The sequence below is a fragment of the Aotus nancymaae genome, unplaced genomic scaffold, assembly GCF_030222135.1.
Source record: "Aotus nancymaae isolate 86718 unplaced genomic scaffold, 86718_ANA_hifiasm-v0.15.2.pri h1tg000029l, whole genome shotgun sequence".
Taxonomy (NCBI): Eukaryota; Metazoa; Chordata; class Mammalia; order Primates; family Aotidae; genus Aotus; species Aotus nancymaae.
In genome coordinates, this window is record NW_026988442.1 from 25,376,490 (window position 1) to 25,402,863 (window position 26,374).

The 26,374-nt window shown below is 54.1% G+C and overlaps 2 protein-coding genes and 1 pseudogene across 5 annotated transcripts in view; 2 read left to right on the top strand and 1 right to left on the bottom strand.

Annotated features, from left to right (window-relative positions):
• The first annotated feature begins 1,041 nt into the window (after nt 1–1,041).
• Nucleotides 1,042–8,448, top strand: MMP9 (matrix metallopeptidase 9). Its single transcript, XM_012467334.2, has 13 exons — nt 1,042–1,262; nt 2,111–2,343; nt 2,725–2,873; nt 3,161–3,289; nt 3,381–3,554; nt 3,811–3,984; nt 4,376–4,552; nt 4,666–4,821; nt 5,477–5,744; nt 5,866–6,005; nt 6,335–6,485; nt 6,586–6,689; nt 8,134–8,448. The coding sequence occupies exons 1-13, from the start codon at nt 1,125–1,127 to the stop codon at nt 8,250–8,252; spliced, it is 2,112 nt and encodes a 703-aa protein (XP_012322757.1). The 5' UTR covers nt 1,042–1,124; the 3' UTR covers nt 8,253–8,448.
• Nucleotides 6,596–10,978, bottom strand: LOC105727475 (U6 snRNA-associated Sm-like protein LSm3; annotated as a pseudogene).
• A 4,100-nt stretch (nt 10,979–15,078) lies between these two features.
• The window catches only part of SLC12A5 (solute carrier family 12 member 5), a 37,093-nt gene continuing 25,797 nt past the window's right edge, over nt 15,079–26,374 (top strand). For 2 of the 4 annotated variants that reach the window (XM_064382482.1, XM_064382483.1), the window contains exon 1: nt 21,234–21,427. In XM_064382482.1, the coding sequence (XP_064238552.1) occupies nt 21,376–21,427 (52 nt within the window). In that variant the 5' untranslated portion in view covers nt 21,234–21,375. Of the gene's footprint in view, nt 15,101–21,137; nt 21,161–21,233; nt 21,428–26,374 lie in introns of those variants that run through there. The other 2 variants (XM_064382485.1, XM_064382484.1) reach the window with 2 other exon arrangements.

Below are 26,374 nucleotides of genomic sequence, written 5' to 3' on the forward strand. Positions count from 1 at the left end.
GCCCAATAACCCAGTCTCCTGATTCCAAGCTGGAATCATAGTCTTTTGGCAGGGTCTGGTCTGTCCCCCAGGCTGGAGTACAGTGACATAGTCAGGGCTCACTGTATCCTTGACCTGCTGGGCTCAAGCGATCCTCCCTCCCACCTTGACCTCCCAAAGTGCTAAGATTATAGGAATGAGCCACCGCACCTGGCCTAGAATCAGTCTTGGCCTCAGTAATTAAACCAATCACCACCATCCGTTGAGGACTTACAACCTACAGTGTACTAAACATTTTATAAGTTTGATTTCATTTTATCCTCATGTCAATCTAGGGACAAAGAGTCCCCCCTCCAACTTTTTTTTTTTTTTTTTAACAGCTGAGGAAACAAGTTCAGAGTGGTAGGACATTTACCCGAGGTCCTGAAGGAAGAGAGTAAAGCCATGTCTGCTGGTTTTTAGAGGCTGCTACTCTCCCCTTTACTACCCTGAAGATTCAGCCTGTGGAAAACATGGGGTTGCCCTGGTGGAATTCCCCAGTCCCTGCCTAGCAGAGCCCACTCCCTCCACCCCCAGATGAAGCAGGGAGAGGAAGCTGAGTCAAAGAAGGCTGTCAGGGAGGGGAAAAGAGGACAGAGCCTGGAGTGTGGGGAGGGGTTCGGGGAGGAGATCTGACCAGGAAAGGGGTGTTGGAAAAGGCCAAAGATGGGCCAGGGGGATCCTTAGATTCAGAAAGAAGTCTCAGGGAGTCTTCCATCAATTTCCCTCGGCTGACTTCTGGAGGCTTTCAGACGGAGGGATGGGGGAGTCCTCCAGCTTCATCCCCATCCCTCCCTTTCATACAGTTCCCACAAGCTCTGCAGTTTGCAAAACCCTACCCCTCCCCTGAGGGCCTGCGGTTTCCTGCGGGTCTGGGGTCTTGCCTGACTTGGCAGTGGAGACTGTGGGCAGTGGAAAGAGGAGGAGGTGGTGTAAGCCCTTTCTCATGCTGGGGCTGCCACACACACACACACACACACACACACACGCCCCACACACCCTGTCCCCTGAGTCAGCACCCGCCTGTCAAGGAGGGGTGGGGTCACAGGAGCACCTCCTTAAAGCCCCCACAACAGCAGCTGCAGTCAGACACTGCCACCCTCACCATGAGCCTCTGGCAGCCCCTGGTACTGGCACTCCTGGCACTGGGCTGCTGCTCTGCTGCCCCCCGACGGCGCCAGCCCACCCGAGTGGTCTTCCCTGGAGACCTGAGGACCAATCTCACTGACAGGCAGCTGGCAGAGGTGGGCAAATACCTAGTCTAGAGTTGGGGAGGGCTGTCCAGGACGGTGCTGAGTGTCCCAGAGAGGATACAGGGCTTCAGAGGAGATGCTTTAGGGGTGTGTTGGTGGTGATGGGCATATCTGAAGAACAGAGGTGTCCAGGGTTAGGCAATGGGGGGTCTTGTGGAGCCTTTGAGCAGTGATGGCCAGAAATGGGGAATGGGGCTTTCCTAGGTGGGAAATGGGAAATGTTTTGGGGTCGGGGAGGCATTGGAGGGTCCTGGGGTAAGCATGGGCTGGGAGTGAACAGGGGTAAATCTTATGCAGCTGTGGGGTAGAAATGGGCTAGCGACATCCAGGGGTGAGAAAGAGCTGAGGATGTGTAAGGGAGGGGAGATTCCTGGGTGGTCAGAAAGCACTGGTGTCTGGAAAGCATTTATACTTTATTAAATGCTAGTCCCTGCTGGGCATGGTGGCTCGCACCTGTAATCCCAGCACTTTGGGAGGCCGAGGTGGTAGGATCGCTTGAGCTCAGGAGTTTCAGCCCAGCCTAGGCAACATAATAGGATCCAGTCTCTACAAAAAGTTAAAGATATAGCCAAGCACAGTGGTGAGCACCTGTAGTTCCAGCTATGCAGAAGGCTGAGGTGGGAAGATCGATTGAGGCCAGGAGGTTGAGGCTGCAGTGAGCTATGATTGGGTGCCACTGCATTCCAGCCTGGGTGACAGAGTAAGAGACCCTGTCTCTTCAAGAAAACAACAACAACAACAACAAAGACTCCCTCCATGAGTGTCTAGAGGGAGTCCTCGCGCAGTTGGGTAGAGAAAGCGGTCAGAGCGCTGACATGTGTCTGCCCCTGCACCCACAGGAATATCTGTACCGCTATGGTTACACTCGGGTGGCAGAGATGCGTGGGGAGTCGAAGTCTCTGGGGCCTGCCCTGCTGCTTCTCCAGAAGCAACTGTCCCTGCCCGAGACCGGTGAGCTGGACAGCGCCACGCTGAAGGCCATGCGGACCCCACGGTGCGGGGTCCCAGACCTGGGCAAGTTTCAAACCTTTGAGGGTGACCTCAAGTGGCACCACCACAACATCACTTATTGGTGAGCCGGGACTGCGGGGGCGGCGGGGTGGGGCAGGGAGGACGGGTCTGGCTCCTGGGCCAGCGGTGAACATGTCCTGTCTTGGACGTGTCCCTGGGTTTCTCTACTTAATGTGTGGCCTGTGGGGAAGCGTCTCCACCTCTGAGCCTCTGTTTTCCCTTCAGGGAAATGGCTCTTGCCATCCAAGTCTTCCTGCCAGGGCCATTGTGAGGGTCTAAATAGAAAACAAAATCCAAAAAACAGTCTGGAAGCGATTTATAGATGAGAGCGTGGACGGCAGGGAGCATTGTGTATGTTGAAGTCTCTATGATATGGGGTGTCCCTGCTGCCCCGCTCCAACCTCTCACTTCTGACCTCTTTCCTCTGGCTCTTCCCCTACAGGATCCAAAACTACTCGGAGGACTTGCCGCGGGCGGTGATTGACGACGCCTTTGCCCGAGCCTTCGCGCTGTGGAGCGCGGTGACGCCGCTCACCTTCACTCGTGTGGACAGCCCGGACGCAGACATCGTCATTCTGTTTGGTGTTGCGGGTGAGAGCGCGAGGAGGGAAAATCCAGGAGAACTGGGAGGGGTCAGGGAAGGGAGGACCACGGAGAGCGTGGAAGCAGCTGCGGCGCCGGCTTCCTCTTTGCCGGCGCGGCCCTGGCTTATGCGGCCCCTCCCGCCAGACAGTGCTCAGGGCCAGGGCGCCAGGCTCGGAGAGCTTCGCGCAGGCGGGATTTCAGCCCGCACTTATTTCGGAGTCCTTGCCGTGGGCAGCGCACAATCTGCGCAGCAGTACTCGGCGAATCCTCTTCCTCTTCACCGGTTTCTTCAGAGCATGGAGACGGGTATCCCTTCGACGGGAAGGACGGGCTCCTGGCACACGCCTTTCCTCCTGGCCCCGGCATTCAAGGAGACGCCCATTTCGACGATGAAGAGTTGTGGACGCTGGGCAAGGGTGTCGGTGAGATCCTGAAGCGTCCTGGCTCCCCGATTCCCTTTTCCTCTCCCTCCCATCACCAGCCGCCCTGACTCCGGTCCCCCTCCTCCCGCAGTGGTTCCAACTCAGTTTGGAAACGCAGATGGCGCCGCCTGCCACTTCCCCTTCACCTTCGAGGGCCGCTCCTACTATGCCTGCACCACCGACGGTCGCTCCGACGGCGTGCCCTGGTGCAGTACCACGGCCAACTACGACAACGACCGCCGGTTTGGCTTCTGCCCCAGCGAGAGTGAGTGTGGGGGCGCGCCGAGGGCTGGGGGCGCCCACCACCCTTGATAGTCTTGGGTTCTAATCCCAGCTCTGCCACTAGTGCTGTGTGGCTTGCAATTCACCCTCCCGCATTCTGGGCCCAATTTTCTCATCCGAGAAACGAGGAGAGGAAGGATGAACTGCAGACCGTCCATGGGTCAAAGAACAGGACACACTGGGGGTAATAATATGCTCTCTCCGCCTTCTCCCTCTTTCCCACCTCCTCCTCGCCCCAGGACTCTACACCCAGGACGGCAATGGGGACGGGAAACCCTGCCAGTTTCCATTCATCTTCCAAGGCCAATCCTACTCCGACTGCACCACGGACGGTCGCTCGGACGGCTACCGCTGGTGCGCCACCACCTCCAACTATGACCAGGACAAGCTGTACGGCTTCTGCCCGACCCGAGGTACCTCGGCCCAGTCTAACAGGTTCAGCCCCGCCCTCTCATCACGCATTGGCCCCCGAACGCGGCTCTTTCGCCCATCAGTTTGTCTTTCCACTCTCATTGGTCCTCAGGACGGCCGTGACTCCGCCCACTTCCACCACATTTCCCCCCCTCCCCACCGTCTCTGAATTCCAATGGCCCCGCCCCATCCCCGAGGCTCGGCCTTTTCTGCTCAGCTGGCAGCCTCTTCCTTGGTCTGGTGTCCCAGGCCCCGCCCACGGGTCTAGCCTCGTCTCGAGTGCTCTACAGCGCCCCCTAGGCCACCAAGATTGTCTAGCTCCCTATGGGGTCGGCTCCTGGTTCCCTATTGGTCTCATCGACCTGGCTCATCCAAAGCCTTGGGTCTCTCCAGCCGACTCGACAGTGATCGGGGGCAACTCGGCGGGGCAGCCGTGCGTCTTCCCCTTCACCTTCCTGGGTAAGGTGTACTCATCTTGTACCAGCGAGGGCCGCGGAGATGGGCGCCTCTGGTGCGCTACTACCTCGAACTTTGACAGCGACAAGAAGTGGGGCTTCTGCCCAGACCAAGGTGGGCGGGGTCCTGAGGCTCTGGGGCTGGGGTTCCCGGCTGTGGTGGTGGTGGGGTGGCCAGGGCTGGGGCCTCGGCCCGGTGCTCACATTTCAGGTTCCCTCTCCCTCCAGGATACAGTCTGTTCCTCGTGGCGGCGCACGAGTTCGGCCACGCGCTGGGCTTAGATCACTCCTCAGTGCCAGAGGCGCTCATGTACCCCATGTACCGCTTCACTGAGGAGCCCCCCTTGCATAAGGACGACGTGAAAGGCATCCAGCACCTCTATGGTAACGCTCTGGGGCAGGGATGGGAGGGGGGAGGAAAGGGTGTGGCTGTGGCGCGGTACCAAAGAATGGGGGTTTGGGGTTCGGGGGAGGAACAGTGGGTGCAGGAGAGGTGGGACCTCAACGTCTATCTGGAAGTAGAACTTGGGCCCAGTCGCTGCCATGTCAGTGCTTAGAGATGGTGTTAAAGAGACTCTAGAGAGAGAGAGCATGGCTTCAAAAGCCAGTCTAGGTTGGGCATGGTGGCTCATGCCTGTAATCCCAGCGCTTTGGGAGACCCAGGCGGGAGGATCGCTTGAGCCCAGGAGTTCCAGACCAGCCTCGGCAACACAGCCAGAATCCCATCTCTACAATAAATAAATTAGTCAGGCTTGAAGGCACATGTCTGTAGTCCTAGCTACTCTGTAGGCTGAGGAGGGATGATCCCTTGAGCCCAGGAGTTCGAGGCTGTAATGGGCTATTATTGCACCACTGCACTCCATTCTGGGCCATAGAGGATGTCGAAAAAAAAAAAAAGTCCTGTGGTTGGGGAAGGCAGGCTGAGTGAGAAGGAGTGTATGTGCCAGAGGGGACCTCACTGAGCAGCTTTGGGGAGCAGATGTTCTAGGGGTGCAGAGGTATGCGGGAATACGGAGTGTCTCATCACATGTCTCTTTAGGTTCTCGCCCTGAACCTGAGCCACGGCCTCCGACCACCACTACACCGCAGCCCACGGCTCCCCCGACGGTCTGCCCCACCGGACCCCCCACTGTCCGCCCCTCAGCCGGCCCCACAGGTCCCCCCTCAGCCGGCCCCACTGGTCCCCCGACTGCTGGCCCTTCTGCGGCCACTACTGTGCCTTTGGATCCGGTGGACAATGCCTGCAACGTGAATATCTTCGACGCCATCGCGGAAATTGGGAACCAGCTGTATTTCTTCAAGGATGGGTGAGGAGGCAGGGATGTGTGGATGCGGGAGGGGGCTGGTGGAGGGGCTGCCCGTCCCTCCCCGCCCACTGGCCCTGGGTGCAAGGCTCAGAGCCCGTCCTTTCCCTCCTCGCGTCCTCAGGAGGTACTGGCGATTCTCTGAGGGCAGGGGGAGCCGGCCGCAGGGCCCCTTCCCTATCGCCGACACGTGGCCCGCGCTGCCCCGCAAGCTGGACTCGGCCTTTGAGGAGCCGCTCTCCAAGAAGGTTTTCTTCTTCTCTGGTTAGTTCCCTTCTCCCCCTCCGCCGCTGCGTCAATCCCCATCAGTCAAGGAGGCCCAAGAGACCATCGATAATCCACGAAACGTCTTGTGCGTTTTAGAAAAAGACGCCCCCTGGCGGACGCAGTTTAGCAAACGTCAGGGCGGCTGAGTTTCTGCCCCCTCCTCTCCACGCCCTCGCGTCCCCCAACCCAGCGCCTCTGGCCCTACGGTGCAGGGACTGCGGGCACGCGGGCTAGGAAGGGCCCCGCCAGGATCTCTCTCCTCGAGTTCTAGAAGAGTGCGTGCGCCCTCTGCGCCCCCAGACCGACGTGACCCTCCTCCCCTGCAGGGCGCCAGGTGTGGGTGTACACAGGCGCGTCGGTTCTGGGCCCGAGGCGCTTGGACAAGCTGGGCCTGGGCGCCGACGTGGCCCAGGTGACCGGGGCCCTCCCGCGCGGCGCGGGGAAGATGCTGCTGTTCAGCGGGAGGCGTGTCTGGAGGTGAGCGCCGCCGCGGCCGCCGGCAGGGGGAGCCCGGGCGCCGTCCGCCGCCCGCCCGCCTGCCCGCCGGCTCAGCACGTCTCCTGGCGCCTGCCCGCAGGTTCGACGTGAAGGCGCAGATGGTGGATCCCCGGAGCGCCAGCGAGGTGGACCGGATATTCCCCGGAGTGCCCTTGGACACGCATGACGTCTTCCAGTACCGAGGTGAGGGCTGAAGATGAGGGCAGGGGAGGGTCCCTTCATGAGACACCACGCTAGGCTCCTCTGTCTTAGTGATTGGTCAAATTCTGAGTGAGGAAGAACAAGCCCTTGGAAATGGAAGCAAGTGCCCCAGCCCAGACAAGGTCCCAGTAGAGGCAGCGGCCTTCTCCAGGTCATATAGGAAGTCAGGGATGCAACCAAGACCAGGACCCAGATTTCCTGCCTCCCTGGCTGGAAGCTCTTTCCCCTTCAGTACAGGACACAGGTGGTTTGCATGGAAGCTTATTTGACAACAGTCATCAAGTGCTGACAATGTGCCAGACAATGTGCTACAGCGAGAGATAGACAATTCACAGCTGTGTGACTTTGGGCAAGTCACTGGTTCTCTACTCTTAGAGCCTCAGTTTCCCCATCTGTAATATGGGGATGATAGCTGGAATTACACTTGACTTCCCTTTCTCCTCAGTCACATCCAAGCAGTTGACAAGGTGAACAAAATTTTCTGCCACTAAAATCTTTTTTAAGTCTGTCGTCTTTTGCCATCTTCTTTATAAACACCCCAGCCCAAACCATACTGGTTGTCCAGGACCTTTAACATATTCCATGAGATTAGGGAGGGGGTAGGAGTGGAGGGCAATAGTCTTGGGAGTGACCCCAGATCCATTCCAAGGTCAAAGAAACTAACAGGATCTGACCTGACCCCTGTGTTCTCATCTCTTCCCACTACTCCTGTTATTTACTCTGTTCCACCCACACTGGCTGCTCTTTGAACAGATCAAGGACATTCCCAGCTTAGAGCCTTTGTGCCAGTTGTTCCCTCTGTCTGGAAGGCTTTCCCTCCAGATTGTCACCGGGCCGTCCCCCTGTCTTCCTTCAGGTTTCAGTGCTAAGGCCACTGCTTCAGTGAGGCCTTCTCTGATGCTTATTATCTATTTACTTGTGTTCATTTTCTCCATAGCTTTCTCTACTTTCAAAACCAATCTTATTTATTTATGTGTTGGCTTGTTAATTGTCTCTTGCCTCACTAGAGTGTAAGCACCAAGATAAATGAGATCATGCCTGCATTTTTTTCTGCTTACCCTAGTGTCTTGAACAGAGCACATAGTAGGTGTTGATGAATGAACAGATTTGTTCAATGAATGAGCGTTGAATGGATTGTTCTGAGCATTAAGATAGTTGGTCTACTCATTTGCTAGTTCATTCACAAAATGTATATATTGTACCTACTGTGTGCTAGGCTCTGTGGCAGTGATTTGGGCCTTGAGGTCTGTGCCCTCCAGCATCTCACAGACAGGTGCGGGGGGGGGGATGGAGCTGTTATGTGAAAACCTTAGAAAGTTCTAGAAATGGCAGAAGCGATGGTTGTAAAGAACTTGTTCCTATTTCTGTACATGTGGGAGAATTAGAAATTAGAATCACTCCTCTCATGTCTGCCCATCTCCTGCAGAGAAAGCCTATTTCTGCCAGGACCGCTTCTACTGGCGCGTGAGTTCCCGGAATGAGGTGAACCAGGTGGACCAAGTGGGCTACGTGACCTATGACATCCTGCAGTGCCCTGAGGACTAGGGCTCCCGTCCTGCTTTGGCAGTGCCATGTAAATCCCCACGGGGACCAACCCTGGGGAAGGAGCCAGTTTGCCGGATACGAACTGGTGTTGTGTTTTGGAGTGCAGGGAGGAGTGGCGGTGGGCTGGGCCCTGTCTTCCCACCTTCCTTTTCTGTTGGAGTGTTTCTAATAAACTTGGATTATCTAACCTTTAGAAGCAGACTTTATTTATATATGTATGCACATATATATGCATGTATGCGTTTAACTGATAGAGTGCAAAAGAAAAAGAAATAACTGATAGAGTGCTTTCTACGTGCCAGAAAGTGTTCTAGGAGCTGTAATTGTTAACATATTCAATCCTCCCTATTAGGAAAGTATGATGTGATTATTTCTATTTTATAGTCAAGAATGATGAACCTGTTTGATGAATATTCATCAAACATTTATTAAGCCCCTACATAGAGCCAGAGCCTGTACTGGGCACTGGGGATAGAGAAATGAGTTAGACTTTCGAATGCATAAGATTGCCCTTGGAACTTACTTAAAATGAATGCAACTCCAGGCTCCACCTCCAGAGAGTCTAACTTATTTACAAGGGTAATTCTATGGCTGGTGGGGGTGGGATCACACTTGGGGAGTGTGCAGTGTATGATCTTTTATTCAATAATAATGAAGTGTATGTGTGTATGTGCGTGTGCGTGTGCGCGTGCTTGTGTGTGTCTATGTGTTATGGCTGAGGTCCAGGAATGTTTCTCAGTCAAGATGACATCTCAAGTGGAATTGAATCAAGAAGGATGAATGAGAGCTTCTTCTTGTGCAAGGGACAGTCTTCTTAGAGGGTAATTTACCAAGAACCACTAAACCTAAAAATGTAACTACTTTCTGACCCTCACACACATGCACAAGACAACACATAGAAGGATGTTGATTGCAGCATTGCTTGTTAGTGAAAAACTGGCAATAACCTATGTGCCCAGGAGTAAGGCAGTGGATAAATAAAATATGGATCATATACCTGATGATGGTAGCTACCCCTTGTACAGCACGATGTACCAGGCACTGTTCTATGTGCATTATGTGTGCTAAAACAACCAGATGAGATAGGTACTCCTATTACTTTGTAGGTCTATTATTATTGCCATCATCAAATCCTTGCTTTACAGATGAGGAAACTAAGGCACAGAGGATTATGCAGCTCACCCAAAAAGTCTCATAGCTAGTGAGTGGTAACAGTGAGATTTGAACGTGGGTTCTTGGTGCAAGTGCTGGGAGAAGAAAAAGCAGTGGCTGTCTGGAGAATTTCAAATGGCTCAGAACTCGAACGTGGGGTAGTAGCAGGTAGATAAGGGGGAATGGAGATGATTCTGGAATGGTTAAGATAGGAGTGCTAGCTTGGGCTAGATGAGAGAAGTCCTGAATGCCAGGCTGAGTATGAATTTGACCTTCAGGATCAAAATCAGCAAAGGGACTTGACTGAAAGATTGGGGCCCATGAGTGGAGGTGATGGGTTTGATCAGAGATGATCATCTGGACCCACAGCCCACATGGGAATTTAAGGAGGCGTCCAGAGAACTGCCCTCCTGAGTTTCCTCTCTTATCTGTTTCTTGCTCACAAATGACCCACTCCCACTGGTGTACAAACATTCCCCGCCATAGCTTGTTTGCAATCTCTCTTAACTCCTGCTTCCCTGTAGGTAGTAGTCCATTTCTCTACCCTTCCCACCCCTATTTATGAGAAAACTTCCCAAAAGCATAGTCTCTACTCACTGCCTCCACTTCTTCAATCCCCATTCTGTCCTCAGCCATTTCCAGCCTGGCTCCCACCCCACTATGCAACCAAAGTCACCCTCTTCAAAGCTATTTGTGACCTTCTTGTAGCCAGATGTGACAGGAGCTCCTCTGCTCATCCCACACCAACTCTCCCCACATTGACATAGTGGATCCTGCCCTTCTTCCTGAAACCCTCGGCTTCTGGAACCTTACTTCCAGGTCTCCTCCTACCTCACTGGGTGGATCTTCCTCTTTCCGGTGACAAAGACACCCTTGTGCTCAATCCTGGGAATTCTCTGCTCTGCGTATACTCATTCCCTGTGATGTCTGGTAGCCCACAGCCTTTTTTCTTTTTCTTTTTCTCTTGTTTTGCATCTTGGTGGTCGTATTTATTGGAAGAGCTTGAGAAAAATGAAAATACCATTTAGCTTAAGAAGTTGTGAGTTACTGCACATCAACTCATTTCAGGAGTGGAAGAATCCCTGGAATTATTTCTTAATATCAAAATGTATGCAGGTTTCTCTTTTGAATGTCTTGTACATTTAGAGAAGCCATTGCACAAAGCCTCCTGTTTTCCATACAGAAGAAGTTCTTCGTTTCAGTCAACTCTCAGTGGAGGGGCAACCAGGACAACGCCATCTCCCTGGACAAAGAGCACTGGAATATTCCGTTTGTTGATTTATATATCTCTTCCTATGTTTCATCATCAATTTCTATAGTACTTACGGTTTCTTCCACATCTCCCAAGATCACATGTAAATGTTGATCATAAGCATGTAATCTGCCTTGAAGCTCTCGGCCATTTCTCATTTTCACATAAAATCGCTCGTCTAGGCTGAGCCTGACAAGATCCAGGGGCTCCTCTGCAGTGTTGGTAGTTTGTTGCTCGTCTACATCGTCTGCCATGTTTCACGTCCAAAGCCTTAAATAGCATCTCTCTGCTAAAGACCTGACATTTACACTCCCTGCCTTAACCTCCTCTCCCCTGCCCCGAGCTCCAGACTCCTATGTTCAACTGCCTACTCCACATTGCTCCTTAGCTGCCTAACAGGCCTCTCAACCTAATGGGTCCAAACGGAACTTCTGGGCTCCACCTTCCAAACGTGCTCCTCTGTTTTTAACTACCTTAATAAGAGACCACATCATCCACCCTCAATCAAGCTGAACACCTAATCAGTCCTAAAATCTAGGAATCAGTTATTTAAACTTCTTTTCTAGTTCAGGGCTTCTTAGCCTCTACACTATTGACATTTTGGGCTGGATCCTTTGTTGTGGGGGATTGTCTGACACTGTACGTCTACCCTGTACCTTGTAGCATGTTCGATGTCTTCCCCTAGGAGGTGGCAGGATCCATGGCCAGATGCCAGGCCCATTCAGGGTCAACTCCCTCTGCTAAGAAAGGCCCCAGTATGGGGATAGGGTGCAGCAGGGTAATGTTGAACTGTGACTCATGGCCAGGCAGCCCTGGTACAAGCCCAGATGGCCCAAGAGGCCTTTAGCCCCTAGATGCTACCCCCGGCTCCAGTTGTGATAACCAAAAATGTCTCTGAATATTGCCAAACGTTCCCTGGTGGCAACATTGCCCCCAGTTGAGAACCATTGCTTTAATATAATAAATATACAAAGGTATCTATCACAAGTGTACATTTGAAGACATTTTCACAAATGGAACACAAGTGTATAACCTGCACCAAGTCAAGAAACAAGAGACTGGGCGTGATGGCTCATGTCTGTAATCCCAGCACTTTAAGAGGCCAAAGCAGGTAAATCATCTGAGGTCAGGAATTCGAAACCAGCCTGGCCAAAATGGTGAAGACTCGTCTCTACTAAAAATACAAAAATTAGCTGGGTGTGGTGGTGGGCACCTGTAATCCCAACTACTTGGGAGACTGAGGTAGGAGAATTGCTTGAACCGGGAGGTGGAGGTTGCAGTGAGCTGAGATCATGCCACTGTACTCCAGCCTAGGTGACAGAGTGAGACTTTGTCTCAACAACAAGAAAGAAAGAAATATAACATCATTATCAGAACCCTAGAAGCCTGCTTGCAATCACTACCTCTTCTCCCCAAGGGGTACCACTATCATTACTTCTAACAGCTTAGACTTTGACTATTTTTTTACTGTATTTAAAATAGTGTTATAGGGTATGTCTTCTTTTGGGTCTGGACTCTTTTTCTCAAGGTTCTATTTGTGAGATTCATCCATATTGTTCTGAGAATTGTAGATGATATTCCATTGTGTGAAGGTACTACAACTTATTTCTCCATTTTACTGTTGACAAGCATTTGGGTAGATCCCATGTTGGGGTATTATGAACAATGCCCCAGGAACATTCATGGTAAATGTCTTTTGGTGAACACGGGCAGTCATTTCTTTTGGGTATATACCTAGAAGGAAAACTGCTGCGTTGAAGAATGTGTGTATGTTCAGCTTTAGCAGATGTTACCAAACAGTTTCCCAAAGTAGTTTTTGCCTAACTACACTCTCACCAGCGATGTGTGAATTGCCAGGATTTCTCCTTGACTTCACTTTTATGGTCACGCGCCACATCCGATCCATCAGCAGGTCCTGATGGTTTCACTTTCAAAACCTAACTGGAATCAGGCAACTGCCACCACTCTAGTCTGCTGTCACCACTCCCCAGCTGGGGGGCTGCAGGAGCCTCCTAATTAGACTCCCAGCTGCTACTCTTGCCATTCTTTTTTTTTTTTTTTGAGGCTCTGTCACCCAGGCTGGAGTGCAGTGGCTTGATCTTGGCTCACTGCAACCTCTACCTCCTGGTTTCAGGTGATTCTCCTGCCTCAGCCTCCCAAGTGGCTGGGATTACAGGCATGTGCCACCACGCCCAGCTAATTTTTGTATTTTTAGTAAAGACAGGGTTTCACCATGTTGCTCAGTATGGTCTCGAACTCCTGACCTTGTGATCTGCCCGCCTCGGCCTCCTAAAATGCTAGGATTACAGGCATGAGCCACTGCGCCTGGCCCTTGCCATTCTTTAGTTGAGCCTTCACCCAGCAGCCAGAATGATTCTGTTAAATTATAAATCAGATCGCATCATTCCCCTGCTCAAAAAATCCAGACTCCACCCCAAAGCCTTCAGAAGACCACATGATCTGCCCTTCTGTCTTCCCTCATCTCCATTCAGTCTCTTCCAGACACAATGGCCTTGCTGTTTCTTGGACAGTCGGGGTTCCTTCTCACCCCAGGTTTCTGCACTTGCTGTTTCTTCTTCTAGAGAACTCTTTCCCCTAGATGTCTGCATAGCTGGCTCTTCTCATCAGTGAGGTTTCAGCTCAAATACCACATCTTCTAGGAGGCCTTCTCAGACCACCCCTAAAGTAGTCTTCCCTCCTACCCATTATCCTATGGCCCTATTTTTAAACATACACCCAATCTCAAATGATCTCATCTATGAGTTTGCTCACGTATAATCTTTCTCTCCTTATTAGAATTTAAGCCACGTGAGGGCAAGAAGCCAGTGGATCTCATTAACAGACGTATCCCTCGCACTATTACCTGAAACACAGGAGTGCTATCCACATGTGCTGAATGAATGAATGAATGAATGAGCCCCAGGTGTTTAGGAAGACCCTAGCAGAGGTGCCCCCATTGTAGGGACGACTCTCACCTGCAGGTGTCCTCCTCAGGCCCTTCGGGTGGCACTGGGAGCACAGGGCCTCCCAGCGAAGAGGCCAGATTCAGGAACCCTCCGCGCAGCGGGCACTAGGACCCTGCGCAGCGCCGCGTCTGGCAGGGGGCGGCGGGCGGGGGGTGGGGGGGATCCGCTCTTTCTCCCTCCTAGAACCCGACTGCAGCCACTTGTGCGATCCGGGCCCTCGCCGCGGCCGCCTGGCCTCTTTCGGCGCCATGAGCCGCAGGTTCACCGTCACCTCGCTGCCCCCGGCAGGGCTCGCCAGAAGCCCTGACCCGGAGTCCCGCCGGCATTCGGTCGCAGACCCCCGCCACCTCCCGGGGGAAGACGTCAAAGGTAGAGGCCTCAGGGGGCGGGGCTTACCGGTGCCAGGCGGGGCGACGAGGGGGAGGGGCCGGGGCGGACCGTCTGTTGGAGGGGGCGGGACCAGGACCGGGGGCGGGGAGGGGTCCCAGCTCTAGGCCTGAGAGGGGAACGGAGCCGGGACCAGGAAACCGTGAAGGGGAGGAGCCAGACGTGAGGTGGGCGTGACCACAAGGGAAAGGGGTGGGGCCAGGGAAGGAGTTGGGACGGAGGCGAAGGGGGCGGGTCTGGTGATGGAAGGGCGGGAGGTCAAGGCGGAGACTAGGCCGGATGGCACTAAAGGGGCGGGGGCATCTCGAGTAGGGAGCGGGATCAGAGCTGGGAGGTGGCACTAGGGAAAGAGAGGGCTGTGTGTTGAAGCGGGGTGGTCAGGAGCCTCTAAAAGGGAGGCGGCGGGACTAGGTCGGTTTGGGGTCAGGAAAGGTCAGGAAAGGTCAGGACCCGTGGGGAATGAGTTGGGCCAGGAGGATGGGAGTAGGGCCAGGGAGAGGGATGGGGTCGAGGGCAGGAGGAAAACTGAGTCAGGGTTGCGGAGGCAGGTGCCGAGTCAGCGGGTCCTCGGTGCCTGGCAGGTCCTCCAATCCTCTACCTCACTGGAGGCGTGGCGGACAGCGACTAGGGATCCCGGGAAGGAGACAGGAGGCAGGGAAGTTAGTGTGGAACCTGGGCAGCTAGATCCAGGGAGGATGCCGTAGGGTCGCTGATCCCGACCCTCGGGGACCCACTTAGCTCCTTGTCTGCTCCAGCTCCGTAAGAGTTGGTAGAAGCCGGCATAGGCGAGGTTGGGGCGTCTTCCTCGCGGGCCCTGTGCAGGGGTCTTGTAATGGAAGTTACACGCAGGGCACAGAGTAGAGGGGAAGGGAAAAATCCTTCTGGCCTTCTATGGAGAAGTAGCATCCTGGGTGCGTGCACAGTGTCCCCGCAGGGGCACTCATCAGGGGACCTCTCCCTGGCTCTTAGGCCCTCGGGTCTGGAAGGAACAAGGCGAATCGGCTTGTAGTGGCCCCAGCAAGGGGAGGAGGAGGAGGAGGAGGAGGAGGAGGAGCCTCCCCAAGCCGCCAGGGGTCGCTGCCGAGCCGCAGGTGAGCTCGCCCCGAAGCTAACCCAAGCGCCGAAACCCCTAGAGTAGCCCTTAGGGGGTTATCTGGCGAACCTCCTCATTGTACAGATGACCAAATTGAGGCCTAGAATTCTGAACGGCTCAGTCTCGTGAATCGAACGCCTCCTGGTTGTGGCCACTTGGATTTCTTGGGCTCCTGCTACTCTTCATCTTTCTCATAATCCATCTCTTTACTCATTTTCATGAATGACCTTACCAGCCTCCCAGATTCGAAAGTCAGAAATTATGGAGCCATTCTCAACCCTTCCTCTTCTCTTTCCAGCAAATCCACTGGTCCTCACGTCTTGGCCATTCGTCTCTGAAACTTACCCTGAATCTGGCAGCATTGGTCCCCCTCTGTCATCATTACCCTGCTCCAAGCCTCACGTGGCCATGACCACATCCTCTCCACTGGCCTCCCTGCCTCCAGTCCTGCCCTAGCCCTCCTCCACAAAAGCTCTCCATCACTTGCAAAATAAAGGCCAAATCCCTAAGTCTGTCATTCTCTTTCCTCATTTGCTTCTGGTGTTCTTGTCCACATTCATTCTCCCACCTCCATCAGCCAGGAAAACTCCTACTCATTTTGTAAGTTATAGCTCATTTAACCTTTTCCAAAAACTGTTTTCAGTTTCCTCTTCGACCCACCCACTGCACCATTAGTGCACAAGTCCCAGGGGATGGCAGTCATTTTCTTTACTTATGGATATCCTCCATTGGAACATCTCAAGGACAGGGACCATCTCCTTTATCTTTGTGTTCTGAGTTCCAGACCCAGAACCTGACACTTGGTAGGTGCATAATGCTCATCAGAGGAGAGGAGGGTGGCTGTGGGATCCTGCGTCTCTACCCCTGCCTTCTCTTCTCTCACGCCCCATCCCCTGGCTTAGGAATAAGACGGCCCTCTCTCATGTCCCAAGGTGATTGCTGTTTTCCCATTCACACTCTCAGGCTCCTGCACAGTTGAAGTGAAACACAGCCCCCAGGCTTTGTGTGTGCAGGTGTGTGTGAGCCTGGAATGCTGTGTGCTGTGGCAGGAGCTGTGTGTGTGTGTCTTGTGGGAGGAGCATCCCCCATTGGTTCTGATGACCTGTGGGGTGGTCAGTGACTCACGCAGTTCTTTTATTTGTCACTGTATTGGCAGCATGTTGAAGGGTGTGCTGATGTGTGCATTTCTGCATCTGAGAGGTGGGTACCTGTGTGCAGGAGTGTATTGGAAGTTCCATCTGGACAATGATTTGGGTGACTTTTAACCTTTTAAGCCTGAAACAGCATCAAGCACCTCCTCTTTGGTAGATCACTGCATGGGGAAGTAGACAAGGTCTCCTCAGGGGAACCCAGCATCTGGTGGTATCTTTCCCACAGCTGTTCTTGTATCAGCCCTCTAGCCTGATAGATTCTCTTCCCACCTCTTGTCATCACCCAAAGGGAGGGATGGCAGCACATCTATGATTGGGAAAGGTTAGGGGGGAGATGGGGTGTGTGTGTGTGTGTGTGTGTGTGTGTATGTGTGATTGTGTGATTATCTTTTATTTTGGGCCAAAGGAGCAGGGTTTGCCAGTTGGGGTGCTTTCTGCTGCCAGAGGATGAGCTATAGGTGAGAACATGACTTACAGGGAGTGAAAGAAGCAAGGTGAGGCCGAGCCTCAAATCCAGCACTAACCCTGGATTGTGAGTCACACACCTCACTTGCTTCACCTGTGTCATGGGAGATTGATTGGTGGTGACTTGGATGAACAGAAGTAGACCTGGTGACAGTTGTTACAACTCTGAGATGCTCACCTATTCCTTTACCTGATCCCCCACTGTGCCTCAGTTTCTCAGGGAGTCAGGGCCCTAAAAAGAGCCCTGGGCCTGGTAAGACTAACAGGAGTTGGGATATGTCCCCATGGAGGGGGAGGGAGCTAACTTATACTGGGAGGATGGAGCAAGACCACAATATAGCCCATCTGTGTCCCAGCTCAGACTCTGTTGTGTGACCTTGGGCACAGTGCTTCCCCTCTCTGGGCCTCAATATACCCATCTGTAGTATAAAGGAGTTGAACAGGAAGCTATCTAAGGGTTCTTCTAGCCATAAAAATGCTAAGATTTTGTGACAGTTTGAAAGAATGAAGTTCTCTGCCTCCTCTAGACCCTAACCTCATGTTTCACTCTCTCCATCTGTAAATTGGGAAGAATAATGCTGTTGTTGGTATAGATATCGGATCTGGAGATCTCCAGTCATCCCATCCCCAAGCCAGAACTCAGAACCACACTGCCCAGTACCTCAGCCCAAGGTGAGCCCCAGGAATCTCCATGGCAACAAACTGGTTATGAACGGGGCTGCAGTTGCCATGGTGACAGGCTGCTCTCTCTTTCTCTCTCTCTCATCCTCGTCCTCTCCCCTCCCCTCTTCTCAATGAACCAGAGCAATCTTTAGGCCTCAGTTCTCCAGGTGGGGTGGGGGTGGGGGGTGAGTGTAGTGAGAAAGGAGTCCAGATTGGGAAAGAGGAAAGATAGGCTGACTCTGCAGGGGAATGAGGGGCTGTTGGGGTGCTGTTGCTATAGTGATGGGGCTGCAGCCTGTTAATTAAACCCCCGGTTGCCACGGAGACGGTGGTGGTTGACGTGCTCCGCAGTGAGCCCTGTGTGTGTGGGGTATGCTTTGCACTGGACTCATCAATTCACTGCTAAGGTTTTGGGTCCAAGGATGGAGCATGAGGGTGGGAGAGAAGAAGAGTGAAGGAGGGCATTCAGGGCCTTGGGCCTGTGAGGCCACAGCTAGGGGTGGGTGGGTTAGGTTGTGGGGATAAGGCAGTGGAGATGTAGAGTGAGAGGGATTGAGCAGTAAGGGGGAATGCTATGCCTGCCTCCTGTGAAAAGAGGACCCAGTTCAGTGGCTCTAGCTTCCTCCAGACAGCCCCTAATTCTGGTTCAGTGGATGGAGTCCTGGGCAGGAGGTCAGGGGACTGAATTCTCGTCCCCAGTCTGTTACAAGTTCACCACATGAAGAAAATGTAAACCTTTCCATTTTCAGACTCCAATTTCTCAATATGTGGAGAATGGAAAAAAATAATTTATAATGTCTCTTCCAGTTCCCAAATCCTGACACTCAGGAGGCAGCTTCTCTGAGCTTTTTTCTCTCTGAGACATATGGTGGGAGGGGGTATGAGTTTGAGAAACTCAGAGTTTAGAAATAGGACCCTCCCTAGCTCTGCATCTTGTGCTGCTTTAATGAGAGGGTTTCCCTGGCCCCAGATTTCCCCAGGGTTCTTGGTGGGGAGGGGATGCTGTGCTGGCAGCCAGATTCCTGGGGCTCCGAGCTGCAGGTCACCTTTTCCTGGCCAGTGCCAGACTGGCAATGTAGCAGATTCCTGCCATGTGTTTCTAAACCTCACCACAGAGAGTTGGCTGGAGGCCAGAATAGGGCACAGTCTTCCTGAGAAGTGAGAGGTGTCAATGGAGGGGCTGGGGTCTCCCCTTGGGACTGTCTGTTCACTTGATATGGCCCCCTCAGGAAGGGATATGTGGCTTTGGTCTGAGATTAGTAGAGAGAGCACTAAGTTTTCAGAGCAGGAAGAAGTGCCATGGATTATGCAACCTAACTCACTTTTACAGACGGGATACTGAGGCCCACAGAGAGAAGTCCAATTTTGCCCAGGGATACACAGAGAATTTGGGGGCAGAGGATACGATAGAACCACTATCTTTTGAATCTCAGATGGCCCTTGAGATGGGAACTCTAGTGAAGGTGGACAGATGGGTTACCCAGGGGAAGAGGAATCACTACTGCCTTCACCTATATTCCCTAGAATCCTCATGCATGGACCCAGTCCCTGAGTGGCCAGAGCTGGACCACAAATGAAGGAAAATAACCCCAGGGGAACATGCAGACTTGGGATTGCTGAAAAACCTCAGCATCTTCTTCATTCCACAGCACTTCTCAGAAAAACATGCTACACGTGTTTTACTATGTTATGCATCTCTGCAGAGTAGTAGACCACACTGCTGCTGCTGCTGCTGCTGGGGTGTGTGTGTGTGTGTGTGTGTGTGTGTGTGTGTGTAGTGGAATGCTTAAAAATTTTTGAACACTGGCCTTCTCATCTGCTATTCTTTTAACCTCTGTCACCAAACTCGTCTTACCCTTTTGGTGGTTTTCTTTTTGGGAGAGCCAAGAATACCCATGCCCACAACTTGTCTGAATAGCTAACTCTTCACCCTAAAGGGTCCTTTGGGTATCCGAAAAACCAAGTGGCAGCGATACTTGGTTGGTAGGTCCCTCAGAGGCATCTTTGAGTCAGCTGCTGAAGACTCCACGGTTGACCCAGACTAAAGCCACTGACAAATTTTATCAATACAAGTAAAGCTGAGCCCTGGGCCCTGTCCATGGTTCTGAAAAAGTGCTGTCCTATATCCTGGTCTCCAGGTATATGAATGGCTCTTTAGGATCCTTGCAGGTTTTCTGGAGGCTTCCCCTTCAGTTGCAAGCCAAGAGTCCATTCTAGCCCTGCACTTCTGAAGCCTGAGCACAAGAAAAGGAAGAAAGCGCATCTCAGACCTAGTCCCCGTTTCTTTTCTTTTCTTTTCTTTTTTCAGGAGCGAATGATCAGCAGCTGCTGAGGGGCTTGGGTATGACTGCACCCTTGTCTCTTTTACGGAGGCAAGACAGATTTTATAAGTTCTATTGATGACACGAGTCCTAAACTGGAGTGAGGCAAACTGGATGCTAGACCAAATTCTGCCATTCACTGGCATTATGTCCACAGGCAGTCATTTTCCCACTGTGAGCCTTAGTTTTTTCATCTGTGAAATGGAAGCTGTGTGTAAGATACAATGACTGATCCTTTCCCAACCCTAGAACTCCTCTGGAATTTAGAGGACCAGTGAGAGAGCTAGTGTGAGTCTGAAAATTGTTTACCTCGATCAGCTCTCACCCTCAGATGTTTAGATCTTCCAGAGACTGAAAGCTTGCAAGCCTCTGATGCCAATTCCTGAGACATCTGCACCACTGGCTCAAACCTGGACCCTAGGGGCGCTGAGGGGTCCCAGGATGATCAAGCTTTTGGGGGATTGGCCTCAGGGGAGGGGGGAGGAGGACAGAGAGCATGTAGGCTCTGGAAGCCTCAGAAAGCAATCCTGGATTAGGGGATTAGACACTTCTGCCCCAGGAGAAAATCTGGTCTCAAACCGACAGGCGGCCTCATTCCCCCCTCCCCCACTCTGTCCCTGGCCAGCCTCGGGACCGGCCTGTCCTCCCTAGAGGCTGCACCATCCCTGGTGGAAAGTCAGTGCTCCCTGGAACCTCACTGCTGCCTCTTCTCCTCCTTACCAGGTCTTATCCCTAGATCAGTCTGCAGTCAGAAGGTCTCTGGCTGTGGGCTCCAGGGATTTGTCTTGGGAGTGGGATGCTGGGACTCCTGTCAGTCTAAGCACAATGAGAGAGTTCCTTGTAACTCCTCAGGCGCTACCGCCCTCCATTTTAAGACAGGTTGGGTCAGACAGTCAACCCAGTGACCTGAATGCCCCTGGGGGTAGCACATTGCTTTAGTTATGGGCCCTGGGCTCTACATGCCTCCAGCTCCAATCTCTTGAACAGTGGTATGAAAGAGGGTCTGGCTCTCCTCCCCCACTTCAGGGCTGGCCTCTCCAGTCTTGCAGAGAGGCTTCCCAAGGGCCCCATATTCCATGGCGCACCTCCATTGCCACTTCAGTGCCTTTTATTTTCCCCCTGGGGGTTACCCCAGACCCCCAATCGGGCAGCCGCTGCGGGGCCGCCTCCCCGCGGCCGCGACCTAGTTCCCTGCCGTTATTTTTAGGGCGCGGGATGGCACCTGCCCACGTGCCGGGCCCCGCCCGGAGAGTGGGTGGGGGGAGCTGCGTCTGCTCAAGGGAGGCGAGGCCCTGTCCCCTGAAGCACCCCCTTCATCCCACCCACGCAATCCCCCAGTTTTCGTGCAAGGGGGCCACTAGTCGCGCTCTGCCCGCCCCTCATCTTCTGTTCTCTCTCCCTCCCGCTCTCCCCCCCAAAACCCCGCCAGTGGCTCACGCCTCCTGCATACGGGATGAGGTGAGCAGCGCCGCTGCTGAGAGGGGGCGCGCGCGGGTGTGAGCGTGTGTCCGTGTGCGAGTGTGTGTGCGCCGGGCGGGCGGGCACTGCAGCTTCTTCCTCCGTGGAGCGGAGAGCGAGAGCGAGCTAGAGCGAACGAGAGAGCGGCGAAGGCAGGCAGAGGGGTGCAGGCGAGGCGGCGCAGCCATCCCCGGACCAGCGGCCGCGCCGCCACCATGCTAAACAACCTGACGGACTGCGAGGACGGTGATGGGGGAGCAAACCCGGGTAAGCTGTGGTCCGGGGGCGGCGGGGGAGGGGGCAGCGAGGAGAGGAGGCAGCTCTGGGGTTAGAGGCGGAGCGGGGGCCACCTCCTTCAGAGAGGAGAGTGGGACTGACCCAGGCGGTGGGCGCCGGCAGAAGCCTGGAGTCCAGCTCCATTGGAATGCTCCGGCCGCTGTCCAAGGTGCTGGAATGCGCCGCGCCCGGGGGCAGAGCTGGGGGCCGGGGGACTGTCGCTGTCCACGGCTTCGGGCCGACTTGCGTTAGCTAAACCGAGGAGGTGGTGGGAAGGGGATAGAGGAGCTAGAATGGGCTGACGTGGAGCTCGACGGCCAGAGGAGGGCTCCTTTCCCCGACAGGGGACCCCGGCGTCCTGGCGCAGAGCGGGCACCGGTGGTGCCGGGGGGCGCAGTCTGCTGCAGTCCCCGGTTCTAAGACTTCCATCTGGAAGATGGGGGAAGAGGTGGCTGTGTGTGTGTGTGTGTGTGTGTGTGTGTGTGTGTGTGTGTATAAGGGGTTGGGGCTATATGACAGCCCTCGTCCGGGCTGCGGTGTCTCCTTAAGGGAACCCTTGGTGCAATCTGGGACCCTTCCCCCAAAGCTTCCCAAGGTCCGACCTCAGACTGAAGCATACCTCCTCCATTGATTTTCAGCTCTACTTTGCAGAATCTCCCCCCGTCTCTCTCGCTTTCCCGTGGGTTCCTCTTCAGGACGGGAAGAAAGATCACCCTCCTTTCTTCCCTCTTTCCCCCTCCTCTCAGTTCTCTGGGGCGGTCCAGGGTGGGGCGGGGGGTTCTTTTCAGTTAGCTCTGCTAGTTCCCCCAGTGAGGCCTCAGAAATGGGGTCCCAGCGGCTGAATCCTCAGCGCCGCGGCGCGGACACTGCGGACGCGCTGCGGTGGGTGCGGAGACTCGCAAGGAGCCGAGGGGCTTGGGACAAGTCCTTTTGCTGCTCCCAATCTCCCCCGCCCTCCTCTGCGGTTTCCTTGCTCCGAGGTCTTGGGGCCAGCCACCCCCTCAGGCTCCCAGGTCCCCCGCCGCCCCCCAGCGGTCTCAGCCATCCATCACGGCTGTCAGCCGCCCCCACCCCCCACTCTCCAGAGGCGCTGCGTCCCCTGCGCACTAGCGCGCCTCCCGCTCCTGCTGTCTGCGCTCAGCGCCTTCAAACGTTCCCCTGGGCACTGCTTGACCCTATGAGCCGACTCCCGCAGATCCCTCTGGGGGATGGCCCCTAGGGCTGAAAGAGCAGGGTCTTCTAGGGATTGGCAACCTTGACTCTGAGGTCCTTCTGATCCTGGTTACTGAATCTCAATCAGGGCCAGTGGCCACTTGGAAAAGCTGGGGACACCAGGGTCCCTGATCCTTTGTCTGACCCCCACCCCCCGCAACTACTCATTTCTCTTGGGGGCTGAGTGGTATACAGGTGCCAGAACTCCTAGCTGGCCAGCTTATCCACCTCCCCAGTGACCCTGGGATCACCTCATCCAGCATCCACCCCCTCCCCCGCGGGCTTCTGGCTGGAGGGGGAGGGGGTTTGGCAAAGTTGAGTCTGCGGCAGCGCCAGGCATCCTGACGCGGATGTTTCCATCTGGGATCCCCTTCAGATGCCTCCACTTTGAAAGGGGGACTCAGATGAGAGAGCATCTCTCTGTTCCCTCGGACACCGGGTATGGTCCTATACCCCAGCAGCCGCTTTCTCTGCTAAGGTTTCACCAGGCCTTGGGGTTTCCATGGGGTCTTAGGAGGCCTAGAAAAGAGGCATCAATGTGTATGAGGCAAGAGTTGAACTGGGAACTCGCTTCAGTTCTATCCCCTCTCTGTTAGTTTCTAGACACTGAGTGCAGCGCACCCGTTTGGAGACCTTCTTTCTATACATAGGGTCCAGGACCTGGAACTCCAGTGGCCAGAACCTGGGTCAGGTGCTCTGGGTCCCAGAGAGAGAGGATCTCCACCCCCCCCCCACCCTTCAGTGGTGCCTGGAGATGGTGGTAAGAGGTGCTAAGGACCTTATGGACTTGAGGGAGGACCATCAGGCCAAGAACCCCTGACATCTCTGATTCTAGATTCTTGGGGATGTACGGGAAGGAACTGGTTGCTGACCTCGGTGGCAGGTGGGAATGGCCCAAGTAAGTGGGCACTTCTGGACTAAAGAAGAACCCAGGGATGTGTCCTGGTCTCCTTTCCCCTTGTGGTCTGACGCCCCCTCTCCCTCTCGGAGCTGGCCTAGGGATTCCCCCAGGCCCAGCCCCAGGCCCCGGGGAGGCTTCTTAGCCTGCGCCGCTCGCCTGTTTCCTCTCCGGGAGCTCTGGCCGCCGCAGCTTAATTGAAAGCCGATTCGGGTTGAGAGCTCCCAGGGGGCGGGGGCGGGGAGGGCTCAGCCTCAGTCTGGCCCTGCCTCTCTCGCGCGCCGCTCGGCGCTCCCGCATCACCCTTACTCTTGGCTCTGGGGAATCAGGGCGAGTTTCCCCTTAGCTGTTCTGGTTCTTTGAGAACTCGGAAGCTCATTCCCCATCCCCCTCAACCAGTGTTCCTGGCGTTCCAGGGAGGGGACGAAATCAGCCCTGGCTGACAAGTCCTGGGAGCCTGGCGTCCCGCCCAGGCAGCTAGTGGAAAGGCGGGACCCAGGATGAGCCTACCTAGCCGCCCTCTCCTTTGCCCTCATCTCCTGGCCCGGATCCGGCCTGGAGTCTGGCTCTGCGCTGCGCGCCGCGTTACATAAGCGGCTGCGGGCGCGCGGCCCGCTAGACTCGGCGCTGCGCTCTCGGCCTGCGCGGTCGCCATGGAGACCGGCGCGGGGCACCTAGTTGCAGGGTCTCGGGCCCAGACGCCCCCATTCCCGTCCCCTGAGTGCCACCCGCCCCTGCGAAGGAGGAGGCGCTTGGGAGGGGGCGTGAAAGGCAGAGGGGAGGGGTTCTCTGGTCTTGTCCTGGCCCTAAAAGGGAACCCTGGGAGGAAAGGGACCCAGCTCCATAGGAGACAGGACCCCTAAATCTTATGGCTGGTGGTGCGGTATGGGATGGGGAGCCCAGGCTGGGGGGGCACCAAGTATGTTAATAATAATCGCAATTGCAATAGTAGCAGCAATAGCCACACTTGTGGCGGACACATCTAACATGCATGATTTAATTTAATCCCCTCAAAGCCCTGTGAGTTAAGCTTGGTTAGTATCCTTTTGCAAAGGAGGAAACTGAGGCGTAGAGAGTTTGTGACTTGCTGAAAGTGACGACACAGCCAGTGAAGCTGGAACTGGAATGTCTGTTTCTATAATTCCAGCCCCCTTTCTTAACCGTTAGGAAACTTCCTCTCACCTCAGGTCCCCTTAACTTCTCTAGTCCACACCATGGTGTACTGAGAACAGGAGGCGTACTGGCAGCATTTTAACAGGAGCGTGAATCTACTTCATCCTTGTTTCTCCTGTTCTCTGGCTCCAGAGAGTTATTCTGAGATCCTGGCGTCCAAAGGGGAGCCCCGGATAATTTAGTCCCAAATACTTTTTCCTGACCACCTATTATGCGCTGGGCTCCCACTGGGAGGATAGGTCTGTTATTCCCAGGAACTCACATATATGAGAAGAAAGAGCTGACGCCCCCTATTTGGCAACCAGGAGTTTCTGCCTTGATGGATGAGGTGGAGGTGGTGGCAGAAGACTTGGTGGTGGGTTTCCTTGGAGCAGGTGAGGCATCATTCCTCCTGGCCCAATTTTTAGTCAGGAAGAGATTGGTTTTATAACAGAGACAGGCCATGCTCTGGCTGGGTGATTGAGGAAGGTTTCCAGGAGGTAGAGAGGAGGACCAGGAAGATACAGATGAATGGAGATGGGGAGAGAGGGATGTCAGCTGTTGAGGGGACAGGAGAATCAAGGTGTGTAGGCCCTCAATTTCACGTGGAATTTGGTCAGTGGGGAGTTTCTCCAGTGTCCAGAGACATGTCAACTGCTGGAACTCAGCCCTGGAATTGAAGAAGGGTCATGGCTGAAGCCAAGGAAATGTACCTTTGGGGCCTCTTATATCTTCCTGAAGGGATCTTCCCCCTGGTGCCCAAGATACTTTCTCCTCGAGCGATCTCATCCAGGCACATGGCTTCACATGCATCCTACACATATTTACATGGCTTACCCCCACCTCTTTCTCCTGGCCAGCCTCTTTGCTGCATGTATCCTGATTCATATATCCAGGTGGCTTCTGGATGTATCCACTTGAGTGCCCTACAGTGCCTCACCCTCAGCTAAATTCAGCATCTTCTCCACCTCCAAACTCCTCCTCTTCTAGTCTTCCCATTTATTAAATAGCACCATCATCCAACCATTCACCCATGCTAGAAACCCCAGGCGTTATCCTAGATTCTTCTTCTCCCCCTCCCCAAACATCTGGCATTGAAATATGCCAGTAATTCTGTCTATTGCTCTACATTGCTCTGGTCAGGGACATCATCAGCCCTAACCTGGGTTACTGAAAGTCTCTAACTACCGTACTTTGTTTTCTTCACCTAAAAGCTCGAATGATGGCTCTAAAACATGGGTTTATTCATGGCACTTTTTAAAATTTTTTTTCTGAAACTCTTCAATGGTTCCCCATTGCCCTCTGGATGAGGTCCACATTCTTGAACATGACCTGCTAAATGCTTAAGGGCCCAGCCTACACTTCCCTTCCCAGGCTCACCTTTTCACTTTTCACTGCCCCTTCCACAGACTCCAGCCAGATAATACTTCACTCCTCTAACCCACTCTGTTTGCGCTCACCTCTGGGCCATTGAACATGCTGTTCTGCTATTCTGTCTGCCTGGAACACCCGCCCTGCCTCCCTCCCAGTCTAGCGCTTACTCATTCTTCAGTTCTCAATGGACATGTTGCTTCCTCTGGGAAGTCTCCCATGACCTCCCAGGCTCGGCTGGGTGCCTCTCCTGTGTCCCACAGCCCCTTGATCTTCTGTCATAGAATTTACCATGATGGATTGGA

Bases quoted from the DNA above. Each gene is read 5' to 3' on its own strand.
- MMP9 (XM_012467334.2), top strand. From the start codon at position 1,125: ATGAGCCTCTGGCAGCCCCTGGTACTGGCACTCCTGGCACTGGGCTGC. The intron at 3,290-3,380 runs GTGAGATCCTGA...CTCCTCCCGCAG, and splicing joins GACGCTGGGCAAGGGTGTCG to TGGTTCCAACTCAGTTTGGA. The intron at 6,486-6,585 runs GTGAGCGCCGCC...GCCTGCCCGCAG, and splicing joins AGCGGGAGGCGTGTCTGGAG to GTTCGACGTGAAGGCGCAGA.